Source organism: Ictalurus furcatus, chromosome 2 (assembly GCF_023375685.1).
Source record: "Ictalurus furcatus strain D&B chromosome 2, Billie_1.0, whole genome shotgun sequence".
NCBI lineage: Eukaryota > Metazoa > Chordata > Actinopteri > Siluriformes > Ictaluridae > Ictalurus > Ictalurus furcatus.
The window spans coordinates 33,036,809-33,063,071 of NC_071256.1; the positions used below are offsets into that span (position 1 = coordinate 33,036,809).

At 41.1% G+C, this 26,263-nt stretch overlaps 1 protein-coding gene across 1 annotated transcript; it reads left to right on the top strand.

The window, feature by feature from the left end:
* The first annotated feature begins 7,072 nt into the window (after window positions 1-7,072).
* rab5c (RAB5C, member RAS oncogene family) lies at window positions 7,073-25,417 on the top strand. Its single transcript, XM_053615479.1, has 6 exons — window positions 7,073-7,178; window positions 18,230-18,557; window positions 20,716-20,867; window positions 22,302-22,424; window positions 22,520-22,613; window positions 23,861-25,417. The coding sequence occupies exons 2-6, from the start codon at window positions 18,386-18,388 to the stop codon at window positions 23,986-23,988; spliced, it is 669 nt and encodes a 222-aa protein (XP_053471454.1). The 5' UTR covers window positions 7,073-7,178; window positions 18,230-18,385; the 3' UTR covers window positions 23,989-25,417.
* The last annotated feature ends 846 nt before the right edge of the window (window positions 25,418-26,263 follow it).

Below are 26,263 nucleotides of genomic sequence, written 5' to 3' on the forward strand. Positions count from 1 at the left end.
TGGTGGAATGTCCTAGATCTCTCCATGGGGAGGAGAAAAAGGACAATGAGATAAGGATGGCCCTGGGAGTCCTTATCTAATATCAGGTCCTCGTTGTCTAAAAACGCTGACTTATTGGTGTACAACTGGCAGTAGCTGATATGGCAGTAGAGGAGAGGAGTTATCTTTCTCTGAAGGGGCTGAACATAATCCCCCCCCCACGTATCACACACGTGGCCATGTGCCGCACGTATAGGAGGGTAAAGCAGTTTCTAGAAGCGTAAGCTGCCATAATTCTTCACCAGTGTCTTTTAGATATAAAGATCCTGAAAACACTTACATTTTGGCCCTGGATTAGTCCCTGTGTTTCTAACAGCAAAGTTCAGCAAGTTTTAAACACCATTTAAAAGTAGGCTACTTAAAAATAGGATACCGTTCACTAGCACTTTGCAAATAGGACACCCGGGTCATCCTATTTGCAGTGACAACCTTAGTGAGCAAGATTTACAAGGAATTACTTGTGCAGCTCCATCCATTTGAGTCAAATCATTATAATACAATGTCAATGTAATGTTCACTTATTTAGTAATAAATTAAAAATTAATAAATTAAAAATTTAGATTGGGCGGTGCAGTGGGCAGTTCGATCCTTAGCTTGGGTTGCGCATGTTCTCCCTGTACCTACATGACTCTGATTCAGGTTCTCAGCTTTCTTCCCACTTTCCAGAAATATGCTGGGTGATGGATTGGCTACTCTAGGTGTCCCATTCAGGATCTACAGTCCGGTCCATAAGTATTTGGACAGCGACAAAATTTTCGCCATTTTGCCTCTGTACACCACCACAATGGAATCAATATGTGATTGAAGTGTAGACTTTCAGCTTTAAGTGAAGGGGTTTAACAAAAACAGTGCATTAACTGAAGTCCCTCCATTTTCACAGGCACAAAAGTAATTGCACAATCGGCTGATAAGCAGTTTCATGGCCAGGTGTGGTCTGTTTCTTCATTATTTCATGACAAATTAAGGAGATGAAAAGGTCTGGAGTTGATTCCAAGCGTTTAGTTTGCATTTGGTAGCTGTTCATGGGAATTCTCAATATGCGGTCCAAAGAGGTGTTGATGCAAGTGAAGGAGGCCATCATTACGGTGAAAAAAAAAACAAAACAGACCTATGAGCAGTGGTGGTTTAGTGGTTAAGGCTCTGGGTTACTGATCGGAAGGTCGGGGAGGGTGGCAGGGAGACATTCATTAATTTCTTAATTTAATGCTGACATCCCACCTTGCAAAAACTCATTTCAGGGAGGTACCTCCACCACCCCTGCAACACCACGGACTCGACTGTAGCTACTCGGAAAAATGACCGAGTCCAAAATGTCCAAGTTCGAGTACAAATTTACCAGAGTGCGTGACAAGTCCGAGTTCGTTCATGATAACTCTCGAGTCCGAGTCCGGGATCGAGTACCCCAACTCTAGCTAACGCCACAGGTTGCTAGCTAGCTAGCAGAATAAAATAATAAAGCTATGACACTCTGTCATTTTCTAGATGGAAAAGGATTATTTTAACATATCAAATCATTCACCCATTTATTTCCCGTTTGAAGTAGTACAAATGTATTGCTCAACAGGGTTTAATGCATTTCGAGCAAGTAATACGGTACATGTTGTTCTGAACCGCCTGTGCGATTGAGATTGCAGTGGGAGTTGATCAAGGGTCTGATTTAAAAATATTTTCTGAAACGCATGCCAACTTTTCTACCGTGGATATGCTGCTTGAGTTCATTTGTACATCCTAAAGTAAATGTATTATAGAGAAGCCAATACTGGCACAAGGAATGCTGTGCTAATTAAATTTCCACACTGCATGATCGAGATATTTCCTTCTGTGCTTTCTGCGTTTCGTTCTTTCGCTGCTTTTGTTGCTCAGATCACAGCACGGCGGCAGAAGGGAATATTTGTAAGACGTGCCATTATATGCTTCGAGTAGTTTATCGTTTGGGTTTCCAGTTATTAAATGCTGCAGTAATATTATCCTTCACACTTTCTAATGGAAAAAAAAAATAAAGTTCTTGAAGGTGTGTGAGGATTCTATTTTCATATTCATTTTTTTTTTTTACTAATTATTAAATGTTATGTTGATTTCTTATAGCATTTTAAGGCTTTTTGACCGTAAAAAAAACTTGTCCATTATGACATTTTTAAAGGTTTTGTGAATTATCTTAAAATGATGAAAATGTGTTTGCCTGCATTTTGGTGTCCTATTTGTATTTACCGAACAGAATTATTTTTCCTTTTTGCTCTGTCAAGTAAAGTACCGTTTCATTGCATCGAACGCTGATTAAAGTGTACTGTATGGGGAAAAAAAAAATTAAACATGCTGCGTTTTTGCAAAAACACCGATGCACAGTTTGTTTCCCTGATCAGCGGTCTCTGTGGGTGAGTCGTGATTTGAGGCATAACTCCGTTGAGAGCATTACACAACTACTTGTTTACTTCCTCTCATATTCCCCCTATTCCCAAAAGCCCGTCGTGTCAGACAAAAACACAGGATTTAATGCATGAAGCTTCCCACGCAGGTTGTCTGTCTGGTGGACACTGTCACTAACAGGCTGAGCTCTGAACTTTCTTCTCTTTCTTTCTTTCTTTCTTTCTTTCTCTCTCGCTCTCATTTGCTTTTTCTTTGTCTATCTGCGTTTGTCCTGTAACTATGGTATCCGCACAAGATCACAAGGTTTCATGTTATCACATATCGTGTAAAGGAACAGCATGAGAACTTGCTACACAGATGGTTACTGCTTTATGTAGGACCATGGTTTTAGTTTATAATAAGCCCTTGATCAGTACACGATATAAAACCAAAAGACATTGCCTCGATATTGGAAGGTTTCATACACAGGTTTCTGAGTAGCCCCGATCAGCAGCACAACACTTCATTTTTTCCTTTGCCCTTCTCATTAGCAATCAAAATAGATCCCGCACATCTCAGACACGATGCTCACAAACACACGTAGATAAATTATACACACATGCATATGTTCTAATCACAGAATCCAGAGTTGGTGTTATACATATTAACTGACATTTCAAATATTACCCTTTGTACACCCTTCCCACAGGTTCCCTCCATACCCGCCCAACCATATCCCAATCGCATCTACTGTCTTGTCTTGTCTACTGCTCCGTCTTAATAACTGTCCTCTCCATGTCCTACACCCACCACTCACCCATACTAACCTTTAAATACAAAGTACAACACATCTGAAAACATGAATGAAATAACAATAAATAAAGTCTTAATGGTCCCCCAAAGTGAGGGGGTGGTGGCGGGCCCAAAAAAAAAAAACACCAAGCATTAAAAATAGATCCATGTAGGCATAACGGTACACGGTCACAAATCAAATTAATAAGATGAAGAAGAAAGGCACTGGTGCAAATGTACAGAGGAGAAAAATGAAGAACATTTGCACAGCGTCTACGCATAATAAAGAAGTCTCCGAACAGTACGAGAGATATGTTTCAGGAACATTCCTGCGCTTTTCAAACGAATCTCTGCGGTGACAACCATACAAAACCTGATTCAATTTAATGAGGAAGAAAACAATCCCAGAAGAGAAGTGCCGTTGTAGGAAAATAATCAACAATGGCATGGTTGGATGTGAAGTTTTCCAGTATTTTCCAGCAACACATCTTGAAGTGTTTAATTACCATACGGTTTTGCCGTAAAATTATTCTTTTTTTGCATCAATTATCATTAAAGAGCGACATGTCATGCTTTTTCAGCATTTATAATTCCTTCTAATGCTGCGGAACATCCATGAGTTCCTGTTATCACTTCTATTGGACAGGTTCTATTAACTGCTCCCTCACCAGCCTCTATTTATTTTCTGTCTCTCTTGAAATTAATGAGACTAAATGTTCAGCTTGTCATGTTACAGAGAAATTGGAAAATGCTAAATCCTAAAAAGTCCGAAAAATGTTACAAAGTTACGAAGCGCTGACACTGAAGACTCCTTCCATAAGTGGTGATACAGTAAGTCCCACAAGATATTAAATAGCCTACACATCTCCTTACAGAAAACCATCACCATCGATGATTATATGTTTTTCTTTGTTCAATTATTATTGAAACGATAACATATTAGAACGAGTGCATTAATATCCATCCATTTTCTATACCGCTTATCCCAGGGAGCATCGGGCACAAGGCGGGGTACACAATCCATCACAGGGCACACTCACATACACACTCACACACCCATTCATACATTACCGACACTTTGTACATGCCAATCAGCCTACCATGCACGTCTTTGGACTGGAGGAAACCGGAGTACCCGGAGGAAACCCCCGCAGCACGGGGAGAACATGCAAACTCCTCACACACAGGACCGCGACAGGAATCAAACTCCTGACCCTGGCAGCGTGAGGTGAACGTGCTAACCACTAAGCCCCTGTGTGCCCCGAGTGCATTAATATAAACTAGTCATTTGCCTTGCAGAACTGCTGTTATAGAAAACGAATCAATACCTTCTGACCAATCAGATTTGAGAATTCAACAGTCAGCAGTCAGTACGTTTTCCACCACGGGAAAGTTTACGGTACAGAGGACTTCACTCTTTGCTTTCTTTTGAAAAAAAAAAAAAAAAGATGGTGACGGAAGGACTATTTATAGCTGCTATAACGTACGTGTAAACAGGGACTAACTCGTTTTCTGGACGTTCCACAACATTCAATATAACTATGAACAATTAAAAGTACGATGTTTTGTTGATTAATAAGCAAATGAGCAAATTATAAAATACTTTAACATACAATACAATAAAACACTGAACATACTCTCAGAGGAAAATAATCGACTTTCGGCTCGTAAACGTAACTCCGCTTCGAGTGTCCAGCCTGTTGTTGATTATTTTTCTATAACAGTCCTGTTGTGATTTTATGCCTTACATATTGACTCCCCGACAGCTGCTGTTAGACTTTCATTACAAGCGAATGTCAAGTAAACAGGTTTTCAGTTGTTTTCTCAGTACAGGGAAATGTGTTGAAATTCTTGTCTGTGGTAATCACACATACTGTATGCTACAGATACTCATACGACCAGATGGACGGTGGGAATTGGCTAAATTGATTTGAAATAGAATACATTCCTACGTCCACCCAGCTGCAACTAAACATCTGCCATAGAAGAAACAGCTCAGATTAAATTCTATCATTTGAAAAAAGGCTGTACTGTAAATCACACGATCCTCTTCAGAGAACAAAATTCTTGCAAGAAAGAACAGTTCATATCTTTGAGCATCCTTATCCAAATCCTTATTAATGGCATAAAGCAGATGGTGGGTGAAGATTACGAGATTTCATTTTAATTATAGCCTACTGCCTGTTCTCCTTCAGCCTTAGTAGTAATTAGCAGCGTTTATGTTTGACAGAGTGCGAGTGGGTGGAAAATAAGCTATTAGACAGCGTAAGTTCGATTTTTACACTCACTAAAATGGAAAGTCGAACAGAGACACATAATGAGAAAGAATCTGAAGAATGTCCGTGTGGGTAGCACATGTATGTAGCACCCTCCTAAGGTGAGAATTGGCAATTACATTGATAACTAATAAGAATAAGAAGCTTAAGAAGGTTTAATTCCCCTTAGGAAAAAATAAATGTCACAATTCACATCATGTTTATATTTCAGATGGACAGTCACGTGTCACACGATCAGACGTTTTTCACCTGTGATGATGTGAGTAATATCAGGATCATCACAGGAAACACATGACGGTGCATTTCAACATGAAATTGCACGTGAACTCAAGTTAACCAAGACGTCGTGTGAATTATATGTGATGACATGAAAAATAAATGTCCTAAATGTGGGTAATGTAAAATATATATATAGATATATAATTTATTTATTTATTTTTTAAATGATTGTAATATTCACATGAAAACCATGTGATTATTTATGTGGGTCGTTTGAGTGACATTTCAGTAAGAATAACCATGAAGTTTAAATAGCTTTATAGCTTTATAATTTTGAAAAGACTATATAAAGATAGTATATATGAATAATAAAAGCATTAAACTTTAAATAACAGTATATATCTAAATGCAATTTTACTTAACTCATGGATGTATACTAGCTGTTTAAGCTAATAGACCATATTTCTGTTTCTTTGCATGTTTTCTCTGTGGCCTTGTGGGTTTTCCTCCTCTGGTTTCCTCTCTCTGCCCAAAAACATGCCAGTATGTGAACTGATGGTTAAGACAAATTACCCCTAGGAGTGAATGTGTGTGTGTGTGTGTGTGTGTGCGTGCGTGCGTGTGTGTGTGTGCGTGCGTGCGTGGTTGTGTGTGTGTGCGTGTGTGTGTGTGTGTGTGTGTGTGAACTGGCAGGGAAGTGACCTAAATAATAACCATGACAATCTTGATATGGCGCACAGTGGCTTAGTGGTTAGCACGTTCGCCGCACACCTCCAGGGTTGGGTTCGATTCCTGTGTGTGTGGAGTTTGCATGTTCTCCCCGTGCTGCGGGGGTTTCCTCCCCCAGTCCAAAGACATGCACGGTAGGCTGATTGGCATGTCCAAAGTGTCTGTAGTGTATGAGTATGAGATATGTGAATGTGCCCTGCGTTGGATTGGCACCCCGTCCAAGGTGTACCCCACCTTCTGGCCGATGCTCCCTGGGATAGGCTCCAGGTTCCCAGCGTAGGATAAGTGGTATAGAAGATGGATGGATGGACAACCTGGATGAAGTATCACCAATGTGTGATGCAAAAGTATAAGTATACCCACATACTTTTGGCCATATTGTGTATATATCAACTACCTATCCGTGCCACACACACTGCCCCGATGCCACCTTGAACCCCCCATTTTGCCATTTGCCCTCAAGTGTCCAAATACCGTATGGTCACCTCAATACACTCACTAGGTCACCCTTACCTAAAATAACTTTGACACCCCTATGTCATTGTATTTATTTATTTATTTTAAAAAATACGCCTCTTATTTATTCATTTATTACACTACATAGACCGGCTGAAATGGTTATGGCTCTAGTCACTCCCTCCACCCGGAAGTAGGCGGATCCGGAAGTCAGTTCCCGCAGGCGGAAGTGAAGGCCGGGGCCCATCGGCTGGACTAGAGACGTCTTGGGGCGGCGAGAAGGGAAATTCCGCTCAATCAACATTTTGAGAACCGTTTACTAAGGTAATGTAAATACCGGTTGAATTTATCGACATGAGAATGCCTGAGTGTTAAGTGTGTGTGTGTGTGTGTGTGTGTGTATAGATATATCTCTATATAAATATATCAGCGGTCATTCTGCTCGCTGGAATAAATCGCCTGTGTCATCTACCGAACGTCAGCTGCTAGATGCTAACCTGTTACGCTACCAAGTTAGCCGCCTTAGCTAGCTTGGCTAATCTTATTCTTTGAGGAAATTGTACTCGTGACAGGACTGTTTATTATCCCGTGTCTCTCTCCAGGTGGGTAATTAATCAGCTAGTTAACGTAGTTTAGTTTAGTTTAGTTTGTTTGTTTGTTAGCTGGTTAGCTCGCGCTGCTGTGTGCGATAGTCTTGCGGTGTGAAACTATGCTAAGAGTGCGTTAATGTTTGGTGTAAACAGACGCGCGTAGCTAATTACAGGGTTTACATTTATTCATTTATTTTTAAAAAGGGTGGAGAGAGGAGGAGGAGAAGAGAAGTGAGAGATATTCAGCTTCTGCTTTCTAAATGTTGACGTCGTTCAGGAGCCATAACTGACCGCGCTGCTGCTGTGTACCACTCCCTATAGCTCACTCTTTTATTACTGGGGTGTTTTTTTTTTTTTTTAAAATCCCTGGTTAAATAAAATACATTTAAAAAAAAGAACAAGTCTAACTCCCTCCAGTAGTGTTTGAGTTGTTGGCCGGTCTGTGAGGCTACGGCTGAGTGCAAAAGTTTGCACCCCCTATACACAGCTCTCCTAGACTTTCTACAGTCAGGGATGAAATAACTTGGACCTTCTCTGAACATAATCCAAAATATTAGTCTTAATACTGGATATTAAATGTATACAGTAATATCTTGGCTATTCATTAATTCCTGAACTTTCCATCATCCGGGCTAATATTATTTAGAAGGCATTACTATGTGCAATTTTGGATTGAATCCATTCAACTTGAATTGAAGTTAAATCAAGTAAGGACTCAATAATATGACTGATATTTTAATTATTATTATTAGTAGTAGTAGTATTTGAGATTCACAGCACCCCTGGGCTTTGCTTTATGAATCCCACTTTGAGAACCACGGCTGTGTAGTTTTACAAAGAAACATGAATGTGTGTCTGCAGACAAACGAATAATCTAAACCGTAAGGTGAAACCAAGAGAAAAATAGTTTGTTTTGCACAACTGGATGTTCAGAAATGTTACACTAATGATGTTTCAACGTGCACAATGTAACCTGTGATCATGAAGAAATCTTTGTGGAAACCCAACACTAAAAATCTATTTAAAAAAAAAAATAATAAGTCGGGGTAAATTACATTTCCTTGTTTCCTTTATGTTAGAAGGGTGTCCAAACTTTTGCACTCCGCCGCACTGATGAGTACAGGGTACTGTATAGGTGGTAACGTAGGTTGTCGCTCGCTCACGGATTCGTCTTATCTTTGGAGGACTTCTCGGATGGTGTGGATTGTTCCCGGGTGTGTTTTTGCTACAGGAAAGGAAGTGAGACCGATCGAGTCGCTCCCAGTTCCAGGCTCGAAGGTCAAATGGGTGATTACGGCGTGCGTCAGCGTGTGCGACTTTGAGGAGTAGAAGAGGAAAGTCGAATCATGTCGTCTGTGTTTGAATCGGGCTGGCTCAGCACACTGAGTCATTTCTCGAGTGTTGCGTTTAGACCTTGCAGGCTGCTGGGAGTGCTGATGACGGCTCTGTGGCCTGATTTCTGTACGCGGCCATGTGTCAGGGTCACATGCAAGAGACCCCTCCCCACCTTCTTATTCTATTACTTAAAAAAAATATATATATATATATATATATGTGTGTGTGTATATGAGATCCTGAGACATGTTTTAACTCGACGATGAGCAAATTTCAAACGTTAGTATGAAGCGAGAATTATAAGGAAAAGTAAATATTGATTTGTATGACTCATGCCGGCCTGCTTTTTAACCACTCTGACTGATTTATTAAGAAAATATTTGTTTATTTCATCCAGTTGCATCATAGTGTTTCAGGATTTTCTTGTTTTTTTTAAATTAATATTTTCTAAATTTGTTTACGATACAAGAATTATTCTCAGTAATATTCAATATTTTAATATATTAATGATTAATGAGTACAAGAATTAAGTTATGTATAAGCATATAGCCTTTTTAAAGGACACATTTTTCTGTCATTTAACACTTTCTTTAAAGATCTTCATCACTCCATGTGATGTCACGTCCATAATTCTGCTGAGCTGTTACATATATACAAAAAGAAAAGAAAGAAAGAACCCAGTTACAGTATAGACGCCATTTTGCTGGTCCTCTGGATGGTCATGGTCTCTCCCATGATGACTCCGCCCCCATCCCAGGGCGCAAAAGCTCACGAAAGTTCTGACCTTCGCAGTCACCAGGTCTGGATCCTGTCAAACACTTGGGGGAGATTTCTGAGCGACGTGTTACGCCACGCTCTCCGCCACCGTCTTTACTTTACTCTCCTTTAGCTGAAGGAGAGAATGGTGTTCATCATTCCAGAGACGTGTAGAAAGTATCAGAGGTGCTCTGGTGGCTCAACGCCTTATGTTCCTTTAATTTGTCACCCATCCGTATATCTGTGACGTCTTAGGAAGGTTGCATGAGTAGATCTTGCGCATGCTAAGCTCATGCAAGCGATCAGACATATCCGTAATGCTGGAGTCGAAAGCTTTATCGTGTTGTACAGCACCAGGATGGACTTCTGGTCTTTTCTACACAATCACAGAATATTTCCAGCTGGTTTGAAATTGGATTTAATGTGGCATGTGATGCAGTATGTTTCTGTAAACTGTGTGTCAGTCCAAAGCTGGGCATTTTGGTAAGAGCCTCCGCCAGCACTTTATCACATCTCAGTGGTGTGGTTTGCTCTGCTACGTGAAAGCGAAACACACTAGCTCAGTTTGAAATCTCTCACGTCAGCCACTCGTGCTCGGAGCGACGTAGCGTGATTTGAGTAAATAGCAGTCGTGTCGGAGTCACACGCCGCTTTTTCACATTCCCTTCATTTGGAGCCGGTGAACGCAGTCTGCGAGAGGAAGTAATTAAAAATAATGCCCCGTTTCATCCGTGCAGGTCTTTCATTCGGACGTTTTTAGTGATCCTCTCAGTCATCAAGCGATAGATCTCCGTCTCGTACAGTTACCAGAGAGATCCGGTCACTCGGTTTATCGCAGGGTCAGAATCACCACCCGTCACTGATTAACTTTTATGAGCCGTTGCTCATTAAGGTGAAGGGAAATTAGCTGGTTGATCTATAAATGTGAAGCACGTCAGTCTTTCGCACACACTGATACAAGCAGAAATGTCCTCGTGTTAACGCGTTCAAGACATGGTGAGAATTCCTGGATTGAAGATTGGTGCGCTTGGAGATTTCTGTCCTAGCATAGTAAGCTTCATTACCGTGATATGTATGGGATAGAACATGACCGGGCATGCAGTTCGAGGAAAACCGTCAATGACAGGGCGGTGTAATGCGGTTCCATGTAAAGCAGAGTTACTGTTACCTCCTGGAAGTGATGCAAGTGGGTTTTATTGCTTTTCTAGCAAGGGATCATACAAGAACTACATGTCATACTTTTTAACCATTTATCATCACGTTTAATGTTGTGGAACATCCGCAAAACACGTTAGTTCCTGCTGTCACTTGCATTGTAGTAGCTATAAACAATCGTTCCCCCACCAGGGTCTTGTTTTAGACACTGACACTGGAGTCCTTCCATTGATATTCACCTAAATAATCGTCTCCTTACAGAAACATCACCATAGCAACGGTTATAAGATGTCTGTTTACGAGATGTTTGTTGATGTCTGTTTACTTATTTCAAAATCCATTTATTATCGGGCTTTGATTATGTGGTGTGGCGTAGAAGTCCCATAGAACGAGATTGGAACGAGCGCGTTAATATAGACCCATGTTTTGAATTACAGCCGGCACTACCATCTGAGCTGACCAGTCAGATTGGAGAATTCATCATCACCGCGGTATGAAGTGAATCGACACCTTCTGACCAATCAGATTGGAGAGTTTGTAGTGCTGTGGTGTGGTTTGTTGTTCACATCTTGTAACGATAAGAAGAATATCTTTTGCTTTGGTTAAAAGTGTGTGTGTGTGTGTTTGAATAAGCAACAGTGTTATCTGTCTATTTATATTGCAGAATGCTTCTGTAAACCCAGATAGGCAAACGTTCTTCTCTTCGCAAATGCTCACACGCAATCCATTGGCAGGTTCACAGGAAACTGGGTCGATATCCAGAGAAGCATTTCCTATTTTTGTGTTCAGTAATGTCCCCTTTCCTCTTCACGATGTGAACGATAGTCTCACAGTTTTGCTGCTTGGATAATGAAACCATGTCCCAGAACAAAAAAAAGTACAAGGAAATTGAGCACAAGTTTTTCTTCTACTATAACCAGTGTTCTCTCTTTCACACTCGTGATGATACTCCAAGGTGGAATAGCGAACAATTTTTTTTTTCTCTCCCCCCCCCCCCCAAGTGGTATTGTAGTCAGTTTTGCTCTGAGGTCGAGGACATTACAGGTTTAAATTTCAATACATTCTTCATATCTTTTTTTTGTATGAAGGACATATGAAGTGATAAGGAGGAATTTCATGATTCATTGGTTTGCTTCCTGAGCAAGCAGCACTGACTAATAATAATTACAGCCACCCTTCATTAGTATTGAAGCGGTTTGTTTCTCTGTTTTGTTTGCGGTATATTTTGGCAGCAAGTTCACATGAGTGAAACCAAGATAATGGTGTTGGCTGGAAAATCTACTCGTGCACAGACAAGCTTAGAAATGCTTCTTCCAATAGCGATTCCCTTACAGAAACCATGAGATCAGCTTCTTTCAAATTTACTTCGCTTTTAAACTGAAGAAGAAGCACTAAATTTTTTATTATAGGGACGTGTACATAGCCGTAAATAGCTATAAATATATACGACTTGCACAAACCCTTCTTTTTTTTATTATTATTCTGTTAAACTCTTTCCCTTTTATGGCGATTATAACGAACACAATACGGATTCTAATTATCGGATGGGTTCCGTTTCTAGAATCGAGCAAAGCACACAATTTTTCCTTGTATAATCTAGGCAAGAGTAATAATAACTTAGGGAACATACATGTTCAGCATGTGTAAAGAACTCCGCCAGTGGATTGGACCTTAACCCAAAGACATCTTTATCCAGAGGGATTTACAAATCTGATCATGTTTTTATTTATTTATATTTTCTAGGAATAATAAACAGTGCTTCCGTAATCGTTACTGCTACCATCGCTTGCATTAAACACTGCCCAGACAATTCCTGTAGGAGTTAATGTGCTGTAAGAAACACTCCACTCCCATTTATTATGATGATTGAAATGTTATATTTAGTCGTTTTATTGATTAATAGACCTGTATGTTGTTCTTGAACCTGTGTGTGTGTGTGTGTGTGTGTGTGTGTTGCGTCTGTTAGAAATTCAGGCCATGTTTACACTAGTGCGTTTTCGTTTTAAGACGCGTAACTCGTACTACGGTTACTCCTGTCGTCTACACTACTGCGGCGTTTTCAACTGTCGAGAATGGGGACTTTTGGAAACACCGAAGACCCCGTGTTAGTTTAAAAACTCCGGGTTCGCGTTTCAGTGTACACGGACCAAAATGAAGGTGTGGCTCCGCCCGCATTCGCTCCCTGATTGGGTCTTCTGGATCACTGCGTATCCTTCCCTGATTCGTCAAGCCCCTACCATATGACCATTACGCTACCTTGATCATATACACAACACAGAGACTGAACCGCAAGCTTTGCTTGCTTTGTTGTCGTTCTTCGCAGCCATTGTGCAGTTAAAACCTGTATTTTATAATACTGCAGCTGCCTACATGCACAAGAGGCGAGCTAGGATTTAGAGCAATCGGCAACAAATCTCATTTCGAGCGGCGTAAGCCCTACATGGAACCCCGGTTTGTTGTGCCTGCAGGTGACTAGCAACCAACTTATTGTTTATACTGGTTTGCGCCTGCAAAGTGTGCATGAATGGTCATGTGACATGCGTGGATGGAGATCGTTTCTGAAACACAGCGGCAACGCCAACGTGGACAAGGATTGTTTTCGTTTTAAAACGAAAACGCACTAGTGTAAACAGGGCCTCAGGTGGCCATAACCCTAATCCAGGTTAGTTACACACCACAATACAAGGCTTCATTGAGACCAATTAGTTGAGTAGGTGTCCAGAGAAACCCACTTGTCATTTTTGCAGAATTTTTAAACTCTGAAAGTAGTAGCTATCGATATTCAGATTTTTGACCACCGACTAGGGAAAAAAACCACAGGAAACGTCCCCTCAACTCGTGATCCTTACTCAGGAATGAAACGGCCTCCTCAACTCCGGATTCAGCACGTGACGTCCGATCAACATGGCTTTCGTTCAGTCAATGTAGAGACACATTAGCCTGTTAAATCTATAACCTATAACAATGACTACACAATTCCCTGTTCTGAGAAGGAAAATATTCATCACGATTAGTTGGCTCGACGCTTGCAAAAGACGAACACGGAGGCGTCCATGTTTTCTTCACCTCTCCACCAAACTTTGTAGATGGAATACACAAAGGTCAAATGCGCCAGGCTGTCTTCCCACTTTTGAAGTAAGTCAAATATCGTGTAATTTGCGATGCTCTTGCAACGACTGCGCTCATTTGCATAAGCACACACCCCCAAATCGCCATATATGGTCAACCATTTCCCTTTATAAAAAGCCCAGGGGCACTGCTCAGGGCACTGATCGTTGTGGATGAATGGAGTATGTCATGTGATCTAAGATCTTCTGTCTAAGAAATTAATACGATTTTTTGGGGCTTTTATAACCACATGTGAGCTTTCTATTGCCCCAATTACATTTAGAAAAGTTCTTCATTATTGTTATTTTTCGCTGATTTATTTGAATTTAACTATAGTTGATTGGGAGATAACAGACCTGCCTCTAATTTCTCTTTGAGACGTGCCTGTGGCTACATCCCCTATAGTAGAGATGAAATATATCTGCACTGGACAAACGAAAGTAAATATACACACGCCCTCAAGCACAAGAGGAGAAACAATACCATGCGTGCTGTTGCTCAATCAAACACCCGGTCTCTTCATCTCGCTGTTTCACTGTGACTTGATAGTCTACTTTGGAAGACTGGTTCCTTCCTGTTTTGAGTCATTTTGTGCTAGTGTGTCCTGGAGTCGTGTTAGAATAACCCTAGAGTAGTCGACTTTCAGCGGTGTTGGATGTTCCAATCAGTGCAGGTGGAGGAAATCTGTGTATTCGCCTCAGTTTCCTCCAATTTGCTGCTCATTATAGGGGCTTTTGTACCAATTAACACTAAGATCTGCATTATCATACGTCTGAACAGTATTCAGGACACTCATGGGAGGAAATAACAAGGTGTAATGTAGTAGTAAGTGATTTAAAAAAAATTTTTTTTAAATTATTCTCCACTCTCATTCATCGTTATAGTAGACGTGTTGTCTGTTGGCGAAGAGGTTGTACGAAAGGTAGGGGTGCCAATAATTGTGACATGGTTTTGTTGGATGAAAAGAAGTAACAAATATTAGTAAAATAAAGGAGGCGGTCAAGCATTTGAATTGAATCGTTAGAGATGTACAGCGGTGCTTGAAAGTTTGTGAACCCTTTAGAATGTTCTACGTTTCTGCATAAATATGACTTAAAGCATCATCAGATTTTCACAAGTCCTAAAGGTAGATAAATAAAACCCAGTTAAACAAATTAGACAAAAATATTGTACTTGGTCATTTATTTATTGATGAAAATGATCCAATGTTGCATATCTGTGAGTGGCAAAAGTATGTGAACCTTTGCTTTTAGTATCTGGTGTGACCCCCTTGTGCAGCAATAACTGCAACTAAACGTTTGGGGTAACTGTTGATCGGTCCTGCACGTCTGCTCAGGGATTTTAGTCCATTCCTCAGTACAGAACAGCTTCAACTCTGGGATGTTGGTAGGTTTCCTCACATGAACGGCTTGCTTCAGGACTTTCCACAACATTTCTATTAGATTGAAGTCAGGACTTTGACTTGGCCATTTGCCACTCGCAGCTATGTAATATTGGATAATTTTCCTCAATAAATAAATGACCAAGTATAATTTTTTTTGTCTCATTCGTTTAATTGGGTTCTCTTGGTCTACTTTTAGGACTTGTGTGAAAATCTGATGTTTTAGGTATTTATATATTTATGCAGATTTATAGAAAATTCTAAAGGGTTCACAAACTTTCAAGCACCACTGTAACTTAATAATTTGTTATTTTATTGGGAATTGTGTTTTCAAGACAGCATGGTTGTTGCCACAAGTCATTTTCTATACTGCCGGTTTTTGAGGCTGTAGTGAGGACTCCATACCTAACAACAGAAAGGCCAAGACGAAACAAGTAGCTTAAATGACGGATGACACACAGGAAACAGGACAGAAATTACACTGTCAGGGTCTTCACCATTGTTTTACAGAACGCTTAAATGCTGCTGTCCAGGTTCCCAGGGGAGGGGGGTTGGTGGGTTTGAAATTATTCAAAGGAAATTTTGTTATTTTTATTTCACATGTTTTTTAACCATTATCCTCACCATATTTGTGAAAGAAAGCTGGCAACACTTTAGACTTTTGACTATAAAAGTACAATATTCATTTCAACAATTAACATGTTTGGGATTCAGTGAAAACGTATGTGGATTACCATAACTTGTACATATAGGAAGAATAAAGGTGTTGAATCACATTTATTCGTTTAGCGGACGCTTTTATCCGAAGCGACTTACAAATGAGGAAATACAAGCAAAGTGATAGATCAAGCGGAGAACAATACAAGTAGTGCTACTGTACAAGATCTTTAATCGAGTTCTAGAGAAGCAAAGTGCGCAGAGTAGAGGTGTAAGTGCCAGAGTGTTTTGTTTTAAATAAATAATATGGGGTTGGCGTTTTAGGGGTTAGTTTAGTAAGTGCTCACGGAAGAGGTGGGTCTTTAGCTGTTTTTTGAAGATAGTGACAGATTCTGTGGTCTGGATTGAGGTTGGAAGTTCACTCCACCACTGAGGGACGGTTAGTGTGAAGGTTCTGGAAAGGGACCTTGAGCCACGCTGAGTAGGCGCTACTAAATGTCGGTCGTTAACCGATCTCAGATTGCGTGAGGGAACGTAAGCTTTCAGGAGAGAGTTGAGGTAGGAGGGTGCTGTTCCAGACAAGGTCTTGTACGTGAGCATCAAGGCCTTGAATTTGATTCGGGCGGCTACAGGAAGCCAGTGGAGGGAGATGAAGAGGGGTGTGATGTGGGTTCTTTTGTGCTGGTTGAAGACGAGGCGTGCTGCTGCATTCTGAATCATCTGAAGGGGTTTGATGGAGCTGGCTGGGAGACCCGAGAGTAGTGCGGTGCAGTAGTCCAGTTTTGATATGACAAGCGCCTGGACTAGTATCTGTGTGGCCTGTTCGGTGAGAGAGGGTCTGATTCTCTTGATGTTGTACAGGATGAACCTTCAGGATCTTGCACTTGTGGAAATGTGGTCTGTAAAGGTCAAGCCGTCATCAAAAATCACCCCAAGGTTCCTGGCTGTCCTGGTTGGCTTGAGTGTGGTTGACCGAGCTGTACGGTGAGGTTGTGGTCGATTGAGGAGCAGGCTGGGATGACGAGAAGCTCAGTTTTTGCCAAGTTGAGCTTAAAGTGGTGTTCCCTCATCTAGTCCGAGATGTCCGACAGGCAAACAGAGGACATAAAGGAGACCGACATTTCAACGTTTTTCTTCTTTTGAAGCCGTCAGCACCTGTTTACATAATAACCCTGTGGAGTAGACGTGATTTCAAAAACGCCCCGAGTTTCTTTTGGGACGCTCAACTGCATTTTGGAACAGCGTTAATTTTGTTTGTCTTTTTTATATATATATAGATCAGGAAAAAAAAAGGTGTTTCATATGAACACAGCCTAACTTTCTACCTTTAGTTACCAAGCCACTTTAGATACTAACATCATTTCATGGTATCGTTATATGAAGTCACACAACTAGCTTCACCGGCTAACGTAACTTAATTCGATAGTAAAATACGCCTCATTAGTTATATCTTTTCTCTATCTGCTATCCCTGTTGTTAACCTCCACAAGAATTACTCCCTAATAAAAACAGTTTATTCTTCATTTATTCTAAGCCTTTCTATGAACTGTCGTTTTCGTTGCCTGTCATTTTTGCCATGTAAACGAGCATTGTTTTTCATTGTTCTCGCTAGGTGCAGGTCATTTTCATCACTGCCACCTCTTGAAAAGTGTACTATGACACAAGTGATCTCAAAGTCGATATTCTAACAATGTATTAGTCTTTACGAACGTTTCTCGGTTCTTTGGTGTTATTCACCTCTCGTGGTGTTCTCTCACATCCAGTTTTTACTTTGTCCACGCAGTCACGCGTACACTACAGCAACCACGTTTTAATGAGAATAAACACGAGTAATAAAGTAAATGTTTCCTGGCAGTGCACAGACTTCCTTTCCAAACCTTCTTTTTTCCCCTCGGGATGGTAAACGAGGTCCGACGCGAACTCTCAAATGAGTTACTGATAAACTGTATATCTGGCTTCAGACCGATGACCCCGGTGTGTCCCTGCATTGCCGCTGTACTCCCAAGGTATTCTTATCATTCAGCTGTTTTCTGCTTCGTGTGAATACCGCAGGTTACTTCCGTGTGTGACTCAAATAAGGACGACACTGGCTCAGGGAAGAAAAAAAAAAACCCAATAACCCAGGAGTGGTTTTACTAGCTTATGTAAGGTAGAACACGACACACTTGCAGTTTTGTGTGAAATGCTACCCTTAAAGGAAATGACTCCTATTGTGGGATTTATTGATCTTTTTGGCAGAAATCCTTCTTTTGAAGTTTTGGCGTGGTTAAGGAAGCTTCGTTGAGTACGAAGTTGTTTATATGTTCCTATGAAGAGTTCTGAATGACTGTTTGTTTGTTTTTTCTTTCTTTTTTTCTGATCGTAACGATATGTTCTGTCTGTGGATTTTCTAGGTTTTCTCCACCTGTGACTGCTCCATCTGTGACTCCCTCCATCCGTCGTTTAGCCTGGTCTCGATCCTGGTGTCCTCTGCTCCCCCTCTCGTCCTCTGTGTCCTTGCTGAGCTCCAGTCCCGGCGTTAGCCCAGCCTGCTCTCCTCTAGTGCTGGCATGGCGGGGCGAGGAGGAACGACGCGGACCAACGGCACCACCGCCGCCGCCGCCAACAAGATCTGCCAGTTCAAGCTGGTGCTGCTGGGAGAGTCGGCCGTTGGCAAGTCCAGCCTGGTACTGCGCTTCGTCAAGGGCCAGTTCCACGAGTACCAGGAGAGCACCATTGGAGGTGTGTGTGTGTGTGTGTGTGTGTGTGTGTGTGTGTGTGGAGTTTTACGAGTTTTTCTTTTTAAAGAAAATAATTTATGTAGGAGATGAAGCAGTACTGTTATGATTAATTAAAAAACAAAATCATGATTTTGTTTTAAAGTTCTCTCATTTGCAGCGTAGGTTTTTTCCACAACCATTTTTTTTAATTAAGGGTGCCAATAATTTTGAAGTTGAGTCAGTGCGTTTATATATTTACTTGTATCTTGACGTACGTGACATTTCTACTGTCTTTGCGTGTGCAGTTAAATATTCCTTTATGATGCTGAAGTGGATATTTCTCAGTGTTGGATAGTAAATGTCCAGAGTGGGAGAGAGAAACCACTTTAATGGCAGACCCTGTGTGTCATGTGACTTTAATCGAGGCCTTTTTTATTCCTTAGAGCGGTTAGAGACTTGTACTTGAAGACTCGGCACATCTCAGCAAAGTCCTTCCTCACGATAACGCCCACGCTGTGATTAAATGTCTTAAAGGGTAAATGTGTGTGTGTGTGTGTGAACTGCGGGCTGTGATGTCATTAGAAAGGTGAGCTTGCACTTTCCATGCGAGCGAGCTGACGGGAAGTCGCGGCGCCCCATGCACGAAGCAGAGGAAGCAGCATGACTGTGGAATTTCCTGGATTTTCTGGTTTGTGTGCGTGTGCGCGTTTTGTACCTTTTCTCCAGAGTGAAACTGTCTGCGGTTCTCAGCGACCACGCGCTTAAAAAAAAAAAAAAAAAAGTGTGAGAGAGACGCTTTAGTAAAAGCACGGGCTTTTGGTGAGATGAAGAATTGTTCGCAGAAGCAGAAAGAAGTTCTCCGTCTTGTTCCACACAGGATGCCACGCGCTTCCATCAGCCGCGGTGTTCGGATCCGGGTCAGCACTTTCTCTCTTCCCGGTTTTATTTTCTTACTTTTTCTGTCCAGCAGCAGGTCAGAGGTCACAGAGCTGGATGTGCTAGTTACCTACTGTACAGTCATGTGAGCAGCCTTGCTGACTCGGCACAAGTCCTAACTTCTGTGGGGGGGTTTTTTTTTCTTTCCCTTTTTCTGGATTTTCTCCTTCTCTTCTTCTCATTAGTTGAGTGATGATGTTTTTATAAGACTCCCTAGTGCCACTGTTTCAGTGAACAGAAATCAAATCTTAAAGGGAATCTTGCACTTACTTTACTGTCTGGGATCTTTTCGATTATTCCAAAACGTTTTATTTTTCATTGTTCAGCAGATCAACTAAAATAGCATTTTTTTTGCAACCGATAGGCCGAATTGACCAACTGTTATTTTGTTATTAAATAACGTTTGCGTAAAGCCTTGTTCAAGCTGTACGATTTTGGCCACGATTCAGTCGTCTGAGACAAATTTCGAGAATCCTGAGATAACTGTAATCCCAGGCCAAAAATCCGTAGTCTTTGATCGCTAGTTTGACGTGTTTCCCGACGTTAAATTTTTCCTCCTGATTAAATTCTGGCCGTGTCGGAAGATTTGAGGCACAGTCCTGTAGTGTTGCTTGTCCTAGTCCGTACGTGTCTTCTTGTGCGCGTGTTTTTCACGTCTTGACGGTCATACAGTCCGACATTAACGGATCGTGTTCGTACAATCTGACAAGTAACTGTCGCAAAGGACTATTAAAAAATCAGAGTGCACCTGGATTAAGGCGGCCATAGTGGTTTTGTGGTTAGCAGGTTTGCCTCGCACCTCCAGGGTTGGGGGTTCGATTTCTGCCTCAGCCTTGCGTGGGCACAGTTGCATGTTCTCCCTGTGCTTCGGGGGTTTCCTCCAGATACTCTGGTTTCCTCCCCTAGTCTAGAGACATGCCTTGTAGGTTGATCGGCATCTCTAAATTGTCCGTAGTGTGTGTGTGTGTGTGTGCGCGCGCCCTGCGATGGGCTTGCACCTCGTCTTGTGCCCCGAGTCCCCTGGGATAAGGTTTCCCGCGACCCTGTGTAGGATAAAGCGGTGTAGAAAACGGATGGAAGTTTGAGTAAAGGGAGAACGTGTAGTACTTCATGGCCTCGTTTAGTGACGTGTACTGCACGAGAATGAATTTACAAGAACACTGGTTTTATTTAGCGTGATCATTATCTTCATTACCATAATTCCACGTCCGTCATCTATTTCTTCCTGTCTGTCGTCCTCACAGCCGCATTCCTCACACAGACAGTCTGCCTGGATGATACAACAGTAAAGTTTGAGATTTGGGACACAGCCGGACAAGAGAGATACCACAGTCTGGCACCAATGTACTACAGAGGAGCCCAGGCTGCCATCGTAGTCTACGACATCACTAACACAGTAAGAGCGTGCACACACACACACACACACACACACACACACACACACACACACACACACACACACACACACACATCATTATCATCATGTTTATGGACAGACTAACACTCAAACTCAAGGATGTAGTGCTCAAATCCCCAACATGGACTTAAAGGAGGGTATGAGCGGAGCTGTTGGTATAATCGTATAAGGTTTATCTGAACCATGCAGGTCAGTGCGAGACATGAGGTTTATTTATTCATGACTTTCTCAATGTAAATACTCACACCACAGAGGCTTTCCGTCTCCTCCGCTGAGCATAACATTTTTACGTTATCTTGTTATCTTCGAAAGACACGAGGCCTTAGCCGTCGCTCCTTCACTACGAACTGGGACACGAGCTCGCAAGACAGATTTATCAGTGATACCAAAACAAAAAAACGCTACTCAAACTTGCAGCACTTTATCTTTGAGCAGTTCATTCTGCTGATAATTCAATCATCAGTTTAACCATCCCACCTCCTCCCAGGACGTTATTTAAGACTTGAATAGGAAGCGCCTCGAAACAATCTGCCTTATTCGGTGTGTTGACGTCATTTCCACTGAAACAGGAAGTCGTGATATATAATCTCTCTCAATCTCTCTTTATCTCTCTCTATCTCTGTCTGTCTGTCTCTCGCTCTGTGTGTATATGTCACAATCGAGTGGCTCCTCCCCCTTTTAAAATGGCCAATAGTCATAGCCAGTATTGTTTAGTTACCTCACAGCCTAGGGCTAAGCTGTATTCGACAGTTAGAAGCATGGAAAAAACGCCCGTCACAAAGCCGTGAGAAGCCAAAGCGCAGAACGGCATCATCAGAACTGTTGATCCGTATCAGTGGTAGAGAGAGACTGTACGTTTTGAATGCACGTATCTTCTAAATGTGAATTTTGTCATTGTTTCGGAGCACACTTGCTTATAGATAACCTTAAGGCAGGTATATTCATACTAAAAGACACACAACTTTTTATTCCAGGACTGGGATACGAGAATGAGATGACTTCAGACTAGTCTCACACTTGACAGCACAGGTTGTAATGAAACATTCTTCACTTTAGTGTCAGATCTTCCAGTGGGACGTTAGAGGTCGTTGCACTGCCTTTTAATTATTATCAAGAGTATATTGGCCTTGCGCGCGCACACAATACACAATACGCTATACACTTTTGCTCAACAGACTATTGTGTAAGAAGCTCAGCTGACTAACTGCTGAGGTCAGTTATTCCACAGGTGTTATTGACGGACCTTTGCTCGGTAAAGCTTACTATTATTTTAAAGCGTAGTGTTTTAGTGTATTAAATTTGCCTCGTTACAATAGTATGCATGACAGAAGATTTCTTGCTGAAAGCCTATATTCATACATGTGTTAAAAATATATATATATATATTTTGCTAATTAGCGTGTCGAATTCCAGGAGACTTTCACCCGAGCAAAGAACTGGGTAAAGGAGCTCCAGAGACAGGCCAGCCCCAACATCGTCATCGCTCTGGCTGGGAACAAAGCCGACCTTGCTAACAAGAGAGCTGTGGATTTCCAGGTATGTGCATGTCTGCATTTTCTGGACAAAGGGAGCCATGATGATGATGATGGTATGCTCAAGCATGTTTCTGACTTCCACACACGTCTTCTCAGGAAGCACAGGCGTACGCAGACGACAACAGCCTGCTGTTCATGGAGACATCCGCTAAGACCGCCATGAATGTCAACGAGATCTTCATGGCCATCGGTAAGCAGCAGCTGTCGCAACTTGCAAGTGGTGCTTCCGTCCACGTTTTTATGTGGATCCAGAACATATAAAAACGACAAAGTAGAGTTGGTTTATCGAGTAAAAAGATGATAAAGTAAGGGTGATGGATACAGATTTTCATTATAAATCATAAGCAAGATTGAAGTGCTTATCTGCGATGTCTATATCTAATAAACGTGTATATATAATATATAATATATACACACACTCTCTCTACCGGTCAAAAGTTTGCACACTCATTCATTTATTTTTATTTTTTTCCTCCACATTTTAGAATAATAATAATAAAGTCATCAAAACTCTGGAGTAACACAAAAGGAACTATGGGAATTATGTTGTGATAAAAAATCCAAAATAAATCAAAATAATTTAATATTTTATCATCTTCAAAGTCGACGCCCTTTTTGCCTAGAATTTCCAAAAATGTATTCTTGGTGTTTTTTCGACTGATTTCTTGAGGAATTTCCCTGAGATGCTTTTTAAACAGTATTAAAGGAGTTCCCACGTACGCTGGACACTTATCGAGTGCTATTCGGAATATTTCGCTCCGAGTCGCCCATTTAAAATAATTTTTTGTAAATAAAATGCTAGTTTTCTAATGAAAGAAATGAATATGTCGGCACGATTATATTTTTGTCTACAACACTGATTTCAAACATTTAATCACACTCCTTCAGATCAAAAGCTTTTTAAGATCATGAGAAACATTTCAGTCAAGTGTCCACAAACTTTTGACCGGTTTTGTGTATATAAAGCGGTCTCTTTCCTTTCTGACATAATGTGTCTAGCCCCGCAGCTCTGGTCTTCAGCTAAATAATTTACATAACTGCTCCAGAAGCCGAGCTGGTTGCTGTTTATAAGTGCGGTTTTTCTGGCTCGCTCATTAGGGACAAATTTCTATTAAAAGAGCTATATAACTGTATACTCTCCGTCCTAAACATTATCCGAGATTAGAATTGGTATCCCAAATCGTAGCGTACCCGGACGGTCTACTAAATGATAACGCGTACAAATTATATAATAAAAAATGAACGGAGAAAAGCTGAAATGCATCGAGGAGTGTGTGTACTCAAAAGTACATGCTTTTTTTTTTTTTCCTTCACAAAGAGTACGTACTTTTTAGCGCATAGTATAATTAGGCGAATTGGGACGCAGAATCTGACTTACTAACCGTTCTTGCTTTGTTTTCTCTTATTTTGCACCTTTTTTTTTTTTTTCTTTAACAGCTAAGAAGCTTCCGAAGAATGAGCTACAGGGGGGACCAGGTCCTGGGGCACGGGCTCGGGGCGGAGTCGACCTGCAGGAGGCGGCACCTCAGGGCAGATCCGGCCAGTGCTGCGGAGGAGGAAACTAACCGTCCGTCCAGTCATGTGGAGACCGTGGCCGAGGATCAACAGAGACCCATTATCAACCAACTCATAGTCTGACAGTTATGTCTATTCACAGCCCAAGTGGAAAATCTAGTCGGTTAGACTGTGGCCTCCATCAGATTCTGCTTCTGAACTGACCAAAGGGGCCGTTCACAGTTCACTTGTAAATATTTTGACCAATTATCCCTCCTACTCCTACCCCTAGGCAGAGCCACGACCACCTCTTTAACAGCTGTATTTAAGAAGCAGCCACCTGTCAAAAAGAAAAATAAAGATAAATTTGGGGAATAAGGAGGGAAACTGATCAATTCTGTCGCACTTAACCAGAGCTGTGAGGTTCTTGTTCTAGTCTGTATTCACACACGCGCGCACACACACACCAAAATAAATAAATAATCAACACTGCAGCTGGAGGGAAAACAGGCTTCCTTCTACTTTATATCCTCAACCTCTCTCTCTCTCTCTCCATCTCTCTCTCTATCTCTCTCTCCCCTCAGTGCATTCTGACCTTTCACCTCCTCTCTCCGTCTCTGGGCACAGCACCTAACAAGTATTGAATTCTTCTTTCCTTCCTGATCTTCTAATTTCCAGTGAGAGGAGAAAGACATATGGGAGTGAGAGGATGTTTTCCCTTCAAGCGCAGCATTTCTGTAGATTCTGTATTATTCTTGGTTATCGCTATTATTATTATTATTATTATTATTGTAATTATGAATACCACTACTCCAGGTCTAATGAATATAAACGATAGATTAGTTCCCCCTAAAAATCATTACCGTAGGAGATCTTGAACTGTGAATGCGTAACGCATTAACAGCTATAACACCAGTGTCTTTAAGCATTAATGAAATGTGATTTATCAAATCGTTCAATCAATCGTTCAAGCTGGTGTTTAAACTCGAATAACGCAAGGCAAGGTTCGCTTCATCTGACCAAAATCATGTGTGTGTATAGAAAAAAAAAACAAACAAACAAAAAAAACCTGTTGCTGTATTTGTACTTTGTATTTTCTTTCTCTTTTTTTTTTTCTCCTGCAAAAGCATATCCAATCATTATCCATCGTCAATACAATACCTTCCCAAAACAGATCAATCATCCATATTTTTTTTTTTCCTCTTTTCTTTTCGGTGAAATGATTTTTGTAACTAAGTTGTCTCTGAGTGCACTGGCTGTTTGACTGTCTTATGATTTTTTTTTTTTTTTTTTTTTTTTGGGGGGGTGGGGGGGTATTTTTCCATTCTTCTTAAGGTAAACTGATATTTTTCATCTTGCAAGTTAGCACAACGGATCAGAACCGCTGCCCTGGCCCCACTTTGAAAGGGTTGGACAAATGTTTTGTGGTCTTCCATGGATGGGGGATGCAAACAACAATCTTCTACGTGTAATTTTACCAATAAAAATGGGGAAGGTATATATTTTTTGTGGTTTGTCTGGTTTTGTTATAGTAGCACATGTATTCTGTTTTGCAACCAGTCAGCTCCTGCCTTTTTCACCTAATTATATGTGGTTAAATATGTGGATTACAATACAAGATTGTGTTGCTTTGTAGTAATATCTATTGTTAAAAGTGCTATACAGTGCCCTATACTAATATTGGCACTCTTTGTAAATATGAGCAAAGAAGGCTGTAAAAAAATAGATATCATTGATTACATAGATATCAAATAATTAAACACAACACAGGTTTATCCAAAAACTTTGCTTATATATAGGTGTGCAAAAGTATATTCCCATTGATATTTAATTTTTTTTTTTTTTTTTTTTTAATATACCTGGGTGACTAGGAACAGGAAATTGTTCAACCATGACTTCCTGTTTCACAGAGGTATGAATATTAGGCAACACATAGGCCAAATTCCCTTATAGTCATTTATAGCAATGGGTTAGACCAAGGAATATAGGTGTGATGTGCGGCAAAAGTTTGTTGAGCTTCACAAAATGGGCAGTGGCTATAAGAAAATAGCACAAGCCTTGAAAATGCCCATTTCCACCATCAGGGCAATAATTAAGAAGTTCCAGTCAACTGGAGATGTTATGAATCAACCTGGAATTGGACGTGTGTCTGTATTGTCTCAGCGCACTGTGAAGAGGATGGTTCGAGTGGCCAAAAAATCTCCAAGGATCACAGCTGGAGAACTGTAGAAGTTAGTTGTGTCTTGGGGTCAGAAAGTCTCCAAAACTACAATCTGAAGTCACCGACATCACCACAAGCTGTTTGGAAGGGTTTCAAGAAAAAAGCCTCTACTCTCATCCAAAAAC

What these genes read in the sequence shown, in the direction of transcription:
- rab5c (XM_053615479.1), top strand. Translation starts at nt 18,386, where the DNA reads ATGGCGGGGCGAGGAGGAACGACGCGGACCAACGGCACCACCGCCGCC. An exon ending in CCAGGAGAGCACCATTGGAG is followed by an intron (nt 18,558 to 20,715) that starts GTGTGTGTGTGT and finishes TCGTCCTCACAG; the next exon opens with CCGCATTCCTCACACAGACA. An exon ending in CGAGATCTTCATGGCCATCG is followed by an intron (nt 22,614 to 23,860) that starts GTAAGCAGCAGC and finishes TTTCTTTAACAG; the next exon opens with CTAAGAAGCTTCCGAAGAAT.